Raw genomic sequence first — 14,910 nt, 5'->3', positions numbered from 1 at the left:
GTAGTATTTAAGTTATAGCGTATGCCTTCATTCGAACTATTTCCGCTGTTGAACCTCCACACAGCTGGAGCAACCCAGTGCTGGTGGCCTAGTTATTACCATACAACTGCAAAGTCAGTATGATTCCAGCTAGACACCACTGGATGTCGACACCCCCCCCCCCGTCTGTATCTACACTGTCACTATCTAATCAAGGCAAAACAAATAAATCTTAAAAGGTTTTAGCTTTTGCAATGAGTCATCACAAAAATGATTAGTACTTCCAAAGGCCAATGTAATGTCTTAATCACCACTAGAAACAGTCATGATGATATACTGTAGTTTGGGGGTTTTATTTAATGATTAATGGAACCAGATGTACAAAGCTATTTTTTAATATCCAAATTCATTACTTTTAAAAGATCTAGCCTGTAATTCCTTCAGAAGGTTATACCTCATCCCCATGCTATACTGTAACCTTCAGCCTTACAAGTCATGCTCGCCACTGAAATCCCTAATGCCTTGTCCCTAAACACAAAGGCTGTGCTACAGTGTGTCACATTAATACATTTTGATGACTACAGAAGTTTTATCAGTTCAAGTTTACCCAAAAAGCACTTTCTTTGCTTACTCAACAACCAGTGTTTGTGTGCGAAACCACTGAAATATAATTCCAGCACTTTTCCATTTCCCGGGAGTCTGATGTGTTAGCCTTGTGTTGCTTCTCTTGTGGTTGATATACACTATAATAGAGTTTATTATCAAATCCACTACACTGGGGATAACATCACTTGAAGCTCAGTAAAAAATTGAATATGTCCTTAATGCAAAAGTCACAGAAAGTTACCTGACGAAAGAATGTGCTACACAAATGCAGCTGCAAGGTCCACACTAACACACACATGGAACTACAATGAACTGCCGGCATCCCCTCCGAGAAAAAGCCCATCACAATGATATGAGTGTCAACCCCTGATAAGCCCCTTAACCAACCACTACACACACACACAACACTCACACACACACACACACACACACACACACACACACACACACACACACACACACACACACACACACACAGGCAGTATCAGTCACACACACAGGCAGTATCAGTCACACAACCCTTGCTTCAACTCACCCATGGCAAAGAATGGGATCCCCAGCAGTGTAGAGTTGAACTTCCCGTCGGATATAAAGAAGATCCCTGCAGCTGTCACGTTGGCAATGCAGATGGTGAGCACGCCCAGCAGGCCCAGGAACGGCTTCCCCCTCAGGCAGTCCCGCATGGAGCTGGAGATGGTGGCGGCCAGGAGCACCAGCACCAGGCTGACCAGCACCTCGCCCTTGGCCAGCACTCCCGTCTGGTGGAAGTCACGCCACAGACTGAAGGACGTGAGCGACTGGATGTGGAGCTGGTCCGGCGCATGGGGCGCCTCGGCCATGGACAGCCGGCTGACCAGGGTGCAGAATTCGTTCTCCCAGCGTTCGGCGATGGCATCTTGCACCACCGGTCCGTGGTTGCGGAGGTAGTAGGTGATCTGGACAGCGCGGGCAAACTTAACCTGCTGGTCGCGGCTGTTGGCCGAGAAGGACACACCGCCCAGCTGGTGGCCTATGAAGGACACACGGCCATCCTGTTGGGGATTTACAAATATCTGACATTAGCTCTAATAAGAGTTTTCACAAAAATACATCATTCGACCTGTTTAAAATGCTCTACCCAATCTGACTTGAAACCAGTTATCTTGGCCTTGACAGCAGACCAGGGACATGCACAGACATTTTGGGCGGCAGGGGCTCAAGAAAAAAAAAAGGCCTAATAGTTAATGAATAATTATTTATTTGAAATTTAAACAAAACATTAAATATATTAACACAACTCTGACTACCATATCAATTTATCTTATTCCCCTTACGCAATTGTTTAATAGATTTAATAAATACTTAACAAAATAATCAGTTCCCATGGAGACATTTTTTAATATTCACCAGGTTAATCACAAACAGCAAAGGAAACTCTGCCACAATGTGCATATTTACTATGCTACTAGTTTCAAGTATATATTTAGAATAAGTGACTGCACCAAGGAGAGGGAAATAGTTTTGTTTATTTTGCAAATGGCAATAAATCAATTAAAGTCAATTTAATGTTATTGGAATAAATAAAACTTAAAAATATCTTTTTTTTTTCAGGAAATAACGCTACACCAATAATGAAAAATTTACTGTTTAATGTAGGACACTTTTTCATGTCAATTTAGAGATTTTGGTCTATGTTGCTTCCATGTCTTCTTTTACTCTAATGAAAGTAAAACTTCCAAAATACACATTTAGATGGTATTTATTTTAGGCTACATCTGTAGATTTCTACTTAAATTAATCTACATATTTTAACCTAACATTTAAGGAGACTCTTAACTCATTAACTTGGAAAGTTCTGTGCTGATATGTTTAGTTATTATTTATTATTAGTGATAATGTTATTAGACACAGATTTTACTGTAGCTGTTCACCTGGAGTGTCTCCATTAAGTATAGTACATTAGCCTGTAGGACCATGATGCCCCTGTTAAACCTTAGCTAACTTATTACATAAGCTCGTAGCTCATGCAAGTTAGCAAGGCAGAAGTTAAAGTGCTCATATTATGCTCATTTTCAGGTTCATAACTGTATTTAGAGGTTATATCAGAATAGCTTTACATTGGTTTAATTTTCAAAAAACACCATATTTTTCCACCTAGAGCACTTTATCGAGAAGCTACTCCACCCCGACCAATCAAGTTTTATACCAAAACGTCATGCTGCAGACAAAGTACACAGACTATTTCATGTAATAGAAGAAGCCAAAAACTGGCAGCAGTTTTATCAGTGGCTTTTTCTATCAAAGGCTTTCGACCGCCTATAGTGGAACTACTTGTGGCAAGTAATGGAGAGGCTTGGTTTGGGGGCCAAATTCATTGACATGGTGCATACATTATATGCAAATCCCATGGCCATAGTCTCAACCAATGGCTTGCGTTCTCAGCCGTTTCCCATTAAGCGGGGCTCGCGACAGGGATGCCCGCTTTCACCCATACTGTTTGCAATCTCTCTTGAACCGTTAGCCCAAGTAAAATAAAATCTGTAATGTCCAGATTAAATCCAATTGCAGCTCAATATCGTTATTTGCAGATGATATTTTGTTGTACATCTCTGATCTTGAGGACTCTATTCCAAAACTTCTTAAGATCTTCAACGAATTTGGCTCAATCTCCGGCTATAAAATTAACTGGAATAAATCTAATCTTCTTTTATTGAACAACAGGCATGTGATATCAGCCATTAGTGTTACAATACTAACCCAAACCAAAATTACATATTTGGGCATTACTATACACGCATCGCTACAGCGAGTTGTCCAGGACAACTATGAAACTATATTAAGTAGTGTTCAAAGGGATCTGGCCAATTGGTCAGTGTGGCCGGCATCACTGCGGTCCAGGATTGCTGTTGTTAAAATGAACATAGTTCCTCGTGTGAATTTCTTAAGTACAATGATCCCCTTAGCCCCACCAATACATTTCTAGAAGAAACTTGATACCTTAATTCGGCATTATATTTGGAATAATAAACAACCTATGCTAAAATACTCTACCCTGCAACGTACCACAAACACGGGAGGCTTGGCCCTCTCCAACCTTAAAGTGTACCACAGAGCCTTTCAGCTACGGGCCCTCAGAGTGTTGGACCCCTCATCTACAGTTCCATGGAGAGAAATAGAGCAAAACCTCACTGGAAGTCTAACCGGGGATTTACACCAGATGCGTAACGGCTGCGGACCGGCTCCGCTGCGTGTCTGCTGCGTGCTCCGCCGTCCGTCAATACCTACCAGATCCGGATTTGTTGTGGAATGGCTGCGGCCATGACCGACAGCTGTAGTCACGAGGACCCACAAGTTCAAGGAGTAGAGGGGAAACAACTCTGTGCTGTGTTTTCAAGGTGTAGTGCAGGGAAAGCACGGTGTATTTTATTTTGAAAATTAAATGGATATTTATTTTGTTTCTGTGCTCGACTTCCTGTCCCGCACTATCTGCCGTGTGCTGAATTGCTGCGGAGCTCTCTGGCGTCCGGCAAAAACAGAAGCTCTGCGTATCTGCTGCGGAGGGCTATGGACAGCCAGAGCTGGGACGCAGTCGGAACGCAGCCGTTATGCAGCCAGTGGAAATACACACATTGACTTTAATGGAAACCTAATGACTCCACCGCCGTTTCGGAGCCATTACGCATCTGGTGGAGATCCACGGTAAGACTGCAAGACCTTGCCTTTGCAGGTGTGTGTCCAAAAAAGTGTATGCTAGCCTATGGCCCTATTATCACCAACACATTGACCAACTTTAAATAGGTGGAGGAGCAACTATGTACACCAATAAGTGGCATTTGAACACCCCAATATGGTTCAATACACATTTAATGTCAGGTAACAAACCCTTTGCTTGTAAGCAGTGGAGTGACAGAGGTATTTATACTTTAGACCAGCTATTCAATAAGAAAGGTATGGTAAAAGGTATTTTGAAGACCTGTGAGCTAGTTTTGAGGTCCCCAGGACATCCTTTTACTTTTATCTGCGCTTAAGATCTGCCCTAAAATGTTATGGAGTACCATGGGAGAACAGTCTTGACGCGCATGCGTCATTAAATGGTTTGCTGATTTTCCTGTGAGAGGATTAGTGCCCAGGATGTATGCTAATCTGATGGAAGTATCCATAGGAGAACTCCCAATAGTAAAGAAATGGGAGCGAGAGCTGAGCCCGGAGGGGAACGCAATTAATTGGGAGACAGTTTGGGACAACATTTTCCACTGTTCCAAAAACCCAAATAACCAGTACATCCACTTCAACATATGTCATAGGACATATTGGACTCCTCAGAAGAGATACGTCTCTAAAGTCATTCCCACTCCCTATTGCACGTTCTGTCAACCTGAACAAACTGGAACTTTCCTGCATATGGTCTGGGAGTGTGAACAGGTGCATGAGTTTTGGAATAAAACATCATCAATAATATCTGATGTGTCTCTTCCGGTTGGGTGAACATGTAAACGGCAGGGTGGTCTCGAGTTCCCACAACTTCATTTCGAAAACTTACTTTTTCATTAACCCCAACAGTCTGAAACAACATAGTGTACTTCATTAACTTAATATAAGCCGGCACGATGTCAAAATCCGGGAAAAACGTCAAAAAAGGCACCGAAGGAGAAGCCTCAGCCGCATGCAACAACACCTGTGCAGCTAGCATTGCTAGCTTACTTGAAGACCATAGAGCTAGCATCTCTGCCGATTTCAAAACCACTTTTGCGGCTCTTGAGGCGAAATTGGACCACACACAGGCTGCGGTGACGGAGCACAGTCAACGGATTGACTCTTTGGAATCCGGAGCAGAACTGCAGCATCAGCGGATTCAGGCTCTGGAGGACAGGTGTGCGGCTTTAGCCGAGAGCAACGCTAGGCTAAGGGTGAAGACATTAGACCTTGAAAGCCGCAGCCGTAGAAACAACATCAGAATAATCGGACTCCCTGAATCTATTGAAGGCCCGCGGCCTACAACCTTCTTTTCAGACCTCCTCGTCGAATTGCTCGGCCAACAGACCCTCTCTTCACCGCCGCACTGAAATCGTAGCGCGCATCGCGCTTACCGCTAAGCCACAACCGGGGTCTCGGCCGCGGCCGGTAATTATTCGTCTCCATCGGTTCAAGATAAAGGAGATGATTGTACGGGAGGCCCGCAAAAGACGAGGCGATCTTCAATACCGAGGGTCGCCGGTACACATTTACGAAGACTACACACCGGAGGTCCTTGAGCAACGAGCTAAGTACCGTGACGCCATGTCAACGCTATACAACCTAGGCCTCAAACTGTCTCTTCTGTTCCCGGCCCGCCTACAGATTACGCTGCCAAACGGAGCTAAGCAGAAACTAGCCTCGCCCGAGGAGGCCGCCACCTTTACAGCTAACTACCAGCAGAGTCCAAACATGGAGGCTGACTAACGGGCTTCACCTCGGCTGACGGCTGATTGCACTAGCTGTGTTGAGTAGCTTTTTCCCGGGGCAGGTCTACTCCGCCTTTCTGCGGGCTATGGACCCTGAGCCGGGACTGAATTGAGACAATACATAACAGGTGAGCCCCCGGCTATTTCTTGGGCTAAATAGCAGCTAACTAGCAGGCTAAAGGTCTGGGGCCCAGGGGATAACATCCCATAACTCTTAGGGGGCGAAACCCTGAAGATGCTGGGCCGGAGACACAGTAAACTGAGTCCGTAATGCACTCGGACACTCTATGTTGTTAGACCTGCCTTTTTTTATTTTATTTTTTCCTTTATTTATTGATGATGATGGGTCAATGTTCTTGTTCTGTTGCTGTTGCTTCCCCCAGCTACGGGCTGACGTTTAAAATCTCGGAGATGGTGATTGTCATATCACATTAAAGGTACTGTAGTTCAGCTTTATGCAGCATACTCTGAAGAATCATTTTAATTAGCCTTTTGTATACTTTCTTGGAGGGCTTCATAAGTTTATTTTTGGATCCTCTACTGCGTAACAGGTTACCAGTTAACTTTAGTTGGAGTTTTCCTCTAAATCCTTCTGAGTTTTTAGTCCTATAATTGTATTTGATATATTCAGCCACTTGGCTATGGGATATCCCTGGAGCGTACTATATCAGTGGCTATTATAGCACTGGGTACACAATGGTTGGTACATTATTTTTGTCTGTTATTGGGGTTACTAGGGTTTTAGACAAACGTGGGTATTGAGATGAAGAAAAGGAGACGATATGGAAAGGGAAGTGTGGACGAGTATGGAAGGGATGATCTGGACGGGAGAAGGGTTTGGGTGGGGCAATGGGGGGGACCTAGATTCTTGCTGGTCATTGATCTGGGTGGGAGGTATGAAGCACGGTGGGAGAGTCAGTGTTCGGTATGTTGGGAAATCCTTTTATTTTTATTTTTTTATCTTTTTTTTTTTTTCTTTCATGTTTATTATTCTTGAGGACTGTTTCAACTATTTTTTTCACAGTAAAGTATGTTGTTCTTGCGCAGCAGATTTTTTCTTTTTCCTCTATTGGTTGCTCACATTCTGGGATGTCTCTGATACATTGCAATTGTTTCCGGTGCCATGGTTGGAGGGACTAAAAACGGGGCAAATGGTGGGCAGGCAGTGAGGATCATTTCACTAAACACTGGTGGGTTGAACGCTTCGGTGAAACGTACTAAGATTATGACGCATATTAAAAACTTGAACACAGACATAATACTTTTGCAGGAGACACACTTGCGTGACTCTGACCACCGGAAATTGAACAGGCCCTGGATCGGACAGCTCTTCCACTCCAAATTCAATTTGAAAACGAGGGGTACAGCAATACTGTTAAGATCTAGGATTGACTTTTATACCTAATATCTAATCGAGATCAAGCTCTAATCGAAAATGGCAGCAACTCTCTCTGCCTTCATGGACCGGTATGGCTATGTTGACCCCTGGGCGGCTCTCATACCCCTCTACTAGACAATACTCTTTCTTCTCCCATGTGCACCGTACTTACTCGCGTATAGATTACCTTATAATAGACAGGGCATTTATCCCATCAGTTTCCTCCACCCAGTACTCACCGATAACAGTATCGGACCATTCAACTGTTATTCTGGACCTCCAATTTGACCATAAGCCAAAGGGATACAAATTTTGGCGCCTGGATCCTCTTTTGCTAGCTGAGGTGGACTTTTGCAAATACTTATCAGTGACTATTAAACTCTTCCTAGACACCAATCAGAACGATGAGACCTCACCTTCCCTCCTCTGGGAAACCCTTAAGGCTTTTGTTAGAGGCAAGATTATATCGTTCACAGCTTATGCAGATAGAGCCCGTAAAACCCAAAGAGTAGAACTGGAAAGAGCTATAGAGGACCTGGATGTCTCACTCTCAACCAATCAATCACCTGACTTGCATAAGGAGAGGATGGTGCTTCATACTGAGCTCGACCTCCTCTTGACGAGGGAAGCTGAACGCAATCTCCTTCGTGCGCGGGGATATATGTATGAGCCCGGGGATAAAGCCAGTCGCCTCCTGGCCCACCAATTGAGGGCCAAGATGGCCTCAAACCAAATTACACAGATAAGAGACGATTCGGGTTCCCTCACATCTGACCCAGAAACGATTAATGATACTTTCAGGAAGTTCTACTCCCAGTTATATAAATCGGAATGTTCTTATGACGAAGCTCAGTTATCTCAGTTTTTTGAAAGACTGGCCATGCCCAAAATACCTGATAGCGACCGTGAGATGTTAAACGCTTTCAGAAATTAAGGAGGCAATACAGTTGATGAACAACGGTAAATCCCCGGGACCCGATGGGTACCTGGTTGAATTTTATAAGAAATTTTCAGACCAACTGGCCCCATTATTGTTAGAAATCACTCATACCGCCTGGGCTCTCTGCCGCCCACCCTCACACAGGCTTCTATTTCTTTGATTTATAAAGCAGGCAAAGACCCCCTGAATTGCACATCGTACCGCCCAATCTCACTCTTATCCGTAGACGTTAAAATACTCGCTAAAGTTCTTGCCCGCAGAATGGAGTCGGTCATGCCCTCAGTTGTATCGGAAGACCAGACAGGATTTATAAAGGGGAGGCACTCGTTCGCTAATGTTAGAAGACTTCTCAGCATCATTCACACCCCGCATTCGCCTTCGGAACCGGAGGTTGTTATATCTCTCGACGCGGAGAAGGCTTTTGATAGGGTGGAGTGGGCCTATCTGTTCTCCTCCCTCCAACAATTTGGTTTTGGGGCAGATTTTATCTCTTGGATTCGGTTACTCTACTCCTCCCTCTGCGCATCAGTTTGTACCAACACCCAGCGCTCTGGGTCCTTTCCTCTCTTCCGCAGGACTCGACAGGGATGCCCGCTTTCCCCACTCTTGTTTGCGGCCGCTATCGAGCCACTTTCGATTGCACTGAAGGCAGAGGAGGGAATTCAGGGGATTCGGAGATGGGGCACAGACCACAAGGTCTCGCTATATGCCGACGATCTCCTTTTGTACATCCGTGACCCTCGGTCCAGTATCCCACATGCTCTCTCGGTCCTGAAGTCCTTTAGTGAGCTCTCGGGTTATAAATTGAACATCTCAAAAAGCGAGTGCTATGCTATCAACCAATTAGCTGTAGAGCTACCCCCGTCTTCGGTCCCCTTTAGATTGTCTAATTCAGGATTCAAATATTTAGGCATTGCAATCACAAGATCTGTCCGCGCATTACGGGAGCAAAACTTTACTGTCTTAACGACAACAGTCAAGTCCGATTTGCAGAGGTGGAGCCGCCTACCGCTATCCTTGGCCGGAAGAGTACAGACCGTTAAGATGAATATACTTCCTAGATACTTATACATTTTCCAGTGTCTGCCTATTTACTTACCCAGGTCATTTTTCACTGCCATTGAAAGTATTATCTCTTCATTTATTTGGGCTGGAAATCACGCCCGAGCTGGTAGACCGCTGTTGCAGAGAAGCAAATCCCTTGGGGGTCTTGGCCTGCCTAGCCTTATTGGTTATTACTGGGCAGCAAATGCTCATAAGATTATGCTTTGGTTTACCTCAGCTCAGAGCGACTAGTGCCAGATCGAGGCCAAGTCATGCTCCTCTTCTTCACTCCAGGCCCTGGTTTGCAGTAGTCTTCCTTTTTCTCCGGCGCTTTATACATCTAATCCTATAGTAATTGGCACTCTGAAAATCTGGGCACAAATTAGGCGCAACTCTGGCTGGCTCACTCTTCCCCAGACAACTCCTATTTGCGATAATCATTTATTCCTCCCTGCTACAATTGATCCTAGATTCACGTTTTTTGCTAGGAGTGGTCTCAGATATTTCAGAGATATGTATGTTAACGGCTGCTTTGTCAACTTTGAGCAATTGCGCACGACTTTCAACTTCAGTAGCTCTGACTTTTTAAGATACTTCCAGTTACGGGATTTTGCTAGGACCCATTCCCCTAAATTCCCTCAAATCCCACCCCCGAGTGGCATAGATCTAATTATTAAGGCTGAGACTCTACCCAAGGGCCATATATCATACTTCTATAACCTACTCTCTCCATCTTTTGACCCTGTTGTTAACAAAATTAGGACCAACTGGGAGAACGAACTGCAAATTTCCCTGTCTGATGACTTTTGGGAAAAAGCCCTGCGAGCAGTCAACTCTTCCTCCAGCTGTGCTAAGCTTAGTCTTATTCAATTTAAAGTTGTACATAGGATTCACTTTAGCGAGGCCAGGCTTGCCAAGATTTATCCAGGGGGCCCGGACGAGGGATGCAATAGATGCTCTCAGACCCCTTGTGATTTGACCCATATGTTCTGGTCGTGCCCCAAACTGTTAAACTTTTGGCAGCTATATTTTGACGCGATCTCAAGGGTTTTGGCGTTGAAGATCTGTCCCTCCCCCCATATAGCGATCTTCGGTAGACCTCCGGATGGTCTCAGATTGACAACAATTCAAGTCAATGTTATTGCTTTTACCTCCCTAATTGCTCGTCGGAGAATTCTGACTCTGTGGAAGTCACCCCTACCACCGTCGTTTAAAGCCCCGGCTATGTGACACAAATTTTCTTTTTAAAACTTGAGAAGATAAGGTTTACTCTCAGAGGTTCTACTGACAAATTTTATTCTCATTGGAAACCACTGATTAAGTATGTGAACCAGCTTTCTGTTAAGGTAATGTCACTGTAGTGGCATAGTTAGTATTTGTCTGCATAGGTTCCCACTTCGCTATACCTCACTGGCTGCCCACCACACATCCCGCTGCGTTATGGGTGTAATTGAACCATGGCCCTCACGATCCCTGTTGGTCCATGAATCCTAGTAACCTGGCGCGGTGCCCTAGGTGTCAGCAACTACTAACCTCTTTCTACATGTCATTGTCCTCCTAACTTATTCGTTTATTTTCTTTACTTGCTGATTTGTTTTCTGACCTCGCTCTCTAAGAGCTATATATATGTATGTATGCATGTGCGTGTGTATACTTGCATGTGTGTGTGTATGCATATATGTCTAGCAATTGACTCATTCATTTACTTAGATTTATTTCTTACTATTTACCCTTTTTGTTTGTTCTCAGTATTTTATTTTATCTTTATTTTATATTTTATTTTTTTATATTTCTGTGTCTAACTGGCCATGGGGGGGGGGGTTGGTGGGAGGGACATTGGATAAAACCATGAAAGGACATCTGTTTTGAGGAGCTGTTCATTCTGAAAAAAGAAATGAAGACTTGTGTTGTACTATGTTGTACTGTTTGTACGCTGTATCCAATAAAATATATGGGAAAAAAAATATATATATCTGATGTGATAGGATGTCGAATTCCTACTGACCCGATTGTTTTGTTACTTAATGACGACTGTAAATTATACCTGCTTGGGAGACAGAGGAAAATTTGGCTAGCCGGATCAACTGCAACCAAGAAAATTATAGCTCAGCGCTGGCTCCCCCCTCACTCGCTTTGTATAAAACAGTGGTTGGCATATTTTCTGGACATAGTTATGCCTGAGCTCTCTACAGCAAGGATTAACAAAGCCAGATCATCAACTGTCAGCCTATGGGAAAAGCGCAGCAGCACAAATATCAGACTTAATGACCTCAGCCCCACAAGAACTAGAGGAGAGTGATTAGGAAAGGTGTGGTTTCTGTTTGTTTGTTTTGTTTTCCTTGAGACTGCAGAGGGTGGGGGGTGAGTGAGGGTCTTTGTTCTTGTTCAATTTATTTATTCTTTTTCTTCTTCTGTGCGCCATCTGACGTTATCTGTCACATTGTGGAGATGATTTTGTATGTCTGAAGGTGCTAATAAAAAAAAAAAAAAATGTATCACAAAAAATATATATATATATTTGTGTGTACTGCACATTGCTGAAGCTTCTCTTTTCACCCTGTATGTTGAACTCTCTGTTTTAGCTACAGAGTGAGGCATCTCACTTCCATTCCATCTTTGTTGGGAGTCGCACATGCTCAGTAGCTAGGTAAGGACTACTACCCTAATCAGAAGCAGAGTATGAGGGCATGCCACGCTAGCAGCTAGGTGAGCATTATAACGTGTGTTACAAAGTGACGCACGTTCGTCTACTGCTGGACTACAATAGAGCTGTTTGGAGCAGTTTGTGAACAGTGTTTTCTGTTGGAGATGGTAAGTCCCTTTAGGTGGGACTTTGGGCTTTTTCACTTTGTAAACCTATAATATGCACATAAAAGATATATAACACAATAAAGTTAAGGGAAAAAGCCAAAAAGCATAATATGAGCACTTTAACTATTTGTTTTATCTTTTGGCTAATTAGCTGTAAACATGAGGCACTGGCTGCTTAGTATTTTGTTCATTACCACTCATCTCTACACAAGCCAAAAAGAACTTTCTGAGGTAGGAGCTGAAAAGGACTGCTGTCTGTCTGTCTGTCTGCCTGCCTCTGTGTGTGTGTGTGTGTGTGTGTGTGTGTGTGTGTGTGTGTGTGTGTGTGTGTGTGTGTGTGTGTGTGTGTGTGTGTGTGTGTGTGTGTGTGCGCCAGGTGAAGCATTGAGGAGGGAGAGAGAGAGAGGGATCGACAAAGTCTTATCTTGCAAACTGATATTTCGATTTTTTACTTCAATAAATATATTTGTTTGACAGGGAAGCTGTGTGCAAACCGGAATATAGTATATATAGGGTATTTTTATGAATAATTCTTTTTTTTTAAAACATGCATCCAGAAAACATTGCACTTTCTCTCAAGGCAGAAAAAGGGCAGGTGCTCAATCCCCTTTTGATGTCTGTGTGCACGTGCCTGCAGCAGACAGCAAACACCAGTGATTGGGGAGCAGCCAGCTGTATAATATACTGTAAAGTTCCAGCCCACACAGAGCAGTGCAACACAAATTCTCTGCCCTATTTGCTTCAGCGTTGATTTACCGTTTAACTTGAACTCACCATACAGCTGTGGACAGAACTGCTTATGAAGGTTGATGTGCTGCTCCATTGTAATGACTCATAGCGCATTCAAGACATCACAGTGACAAGAGTTTGGAAATAATGTGCAATAGGAGTTGTGAAGAGCTCAGTGAGGCAATAACAGTGGGTCTGTCAGGAATAAAGACAGAACTGTATTGCTGGCACAACCTTCTTATATTTAAACTGAAAATGTTGCCAATGTAGCTCTGAATATGTGCACTATGCCACAAGTTACAATATTTCATTTTTTGAAGTAGCCTGTTAGCAGCAGTAAAAAAAAAAAAAGAGTACAGCTGAGGAAGACAGTGACCAAAGGATGTCTTAGTAAAGTCCAGAGGAAATTAAAAATGCATTTCTAACCATTATAAATCACATCCCCAGTCATATTGTTCACCTACTTTAAAATATATGCCAAAAAATACAACAAATCCATGTCTTTGTATTCTTAAATTAAAGTCCACCTCAAACCTTGTTCCATTTCCCTAAAATCAGTGTCCAAGTTAAAAAAAAATTCTAATAGATCCAAGTTTTACTCGCCCCAATTGGCAACATATACATTGTAATGATTCATCCAAACAACTAAGAACTGACTGATGGGCGCCAGGATACCTCACTTGGTAGAGCGGGCGCCCATCTATAGAGGTCCTTGCTGCATGTCATCCCCCCCTCTCTCCCCTTTCATTTCTTCAGCTGTCCTGTCAATGAAGGCCTAAAAATGGCATCATGACAGTGTCATGTCACTCTTATGTAGATACCTTCAAGTAAAGTGTTACCAAACATTTTAAAGATTTTAATATTAAAATCGGGTGTTCCTAGCGTCATGGAAAACACAGTACCCCTGGGTGGAGGAAGACGAGGATTTGTGGTATGTATTGCTCAGTTTGCACTCAAACAACCTTTGAAAGTACACGTTCCACCAAAACAAGTTCCTTCCCGACGCTATTTTGCAGTGGCACCGTGGCTCCACTCGGCACTTAGCGCTGCCCAAGACGATGTGATTGTTTTAAATAAATGCCAATAAACCAGAGCATGTTGTTCTTCCATCTCGGATTGCTGTGTGGACTAGCCAGACCCTCCGCCGCAGCGCTGTGGAGGAAGGTCTGGCAATGCAAGACTAGGGGCCCGCTGGCTAGAATTTGTTCACTATGAGGAAAGCAGTATCTGTAACAGCTCCAAACTATACACATGGCATTTTACAGTGGACTGCTTCAGCAACTACATGGAGCATATGATGGGCTTTGTCTCTCTCTCTCTCTCTCCCTGATGAACACATCCTTCCGGCGTACACCATCGGGGCCTCAATTTTGACAGCCCTATCGTGTATTGGATTAATCCGATGAGATGAGATGCCCTCTAGACTTTCGTCATTTGCTATCTTTCCTCACTTCCGTTTTTCTTGTTGTGCATTGATTCAATAAGCTGACCGACCTGGTGTGTCAGGGCTACCTTTGTGCCTGATCTGACACAAGAGGACCATGAAAGGTAGGCTTCAGTACTGTGTGCGGGGTGTGTGTGGGTGGGTGCAGGGATGATAAACCAAATGTAGGCACTGTCTACACAATATAATCATAGCCATGCAGTAGTAGCACTACAACTACCAGAAATAGCACTACAACACTGTGTGTAGTTCTGGGGCGCCTATCTTGCTACAAAACTGGATAATGTAGTGCTGTTATAGAAGTTAACACTGGTCATTTTTCTAACAATGTGTTCAACCTAGAAGGAGTCAAAATGTATGCTGAATTTTCTATTTTAGAAATTTTAGTTTTGCTTTATGTGGATGGCGTTGGACAGTTATGACGTGGCTATGAGACGCTAGAGTAAACACAGAGTAAAAGGTGAAGATGGCTATCAACCAGACCTATGGCTACAATCCCTATGTGGACAAGCAGGACCCAGCAGTGCTTATCTACCGCTGTACAACACAAGAAAGTATG

General features: G+C 43.6%; 1 protein-coding gene across 1 annotated transcript in view; it reads right to left on the bottom strand.

Annotated features, from left to right (window-relative positions):
* ptchd4 (patched domain containing 4) overlaps nt 1–14,910 on the bottom strand; it is a 98,945-nt gene that overhangs the window by 56,959 nt on the left and 27,076 nt on the right. Inside the window, exon 2 of the mRNA XM_039781972.1 lies at nt 1,121–1,616. Coding sequence (XP_039637906.1) covers nt 1,121–1,616 — 496 coding nt within the window. The remainder of the gene's footprint in view (nt 1–1,120; nt 1,617–14,910) is intronic.

Source organism: Perca fluviatilis, chromosome 18, assembly GCF_010015445.1.
Source record: "Perca fluviatilis chromosome 18, GENO_Pfluv_1.0, whole genome shotgun sequence".
Classification (NCBI taxonomy): domain Eukaryota; kingdom Metazoa; phylum Chordata; class Actinopteri; order Perciformes; family Percidae; genus Perca; species Perca fluviatilis.
The sequence above is the reverse complement of the archived record's forward strand: the minus strand, read 5'-3'. Positions and strand labels throughout refer to the sequence as shown.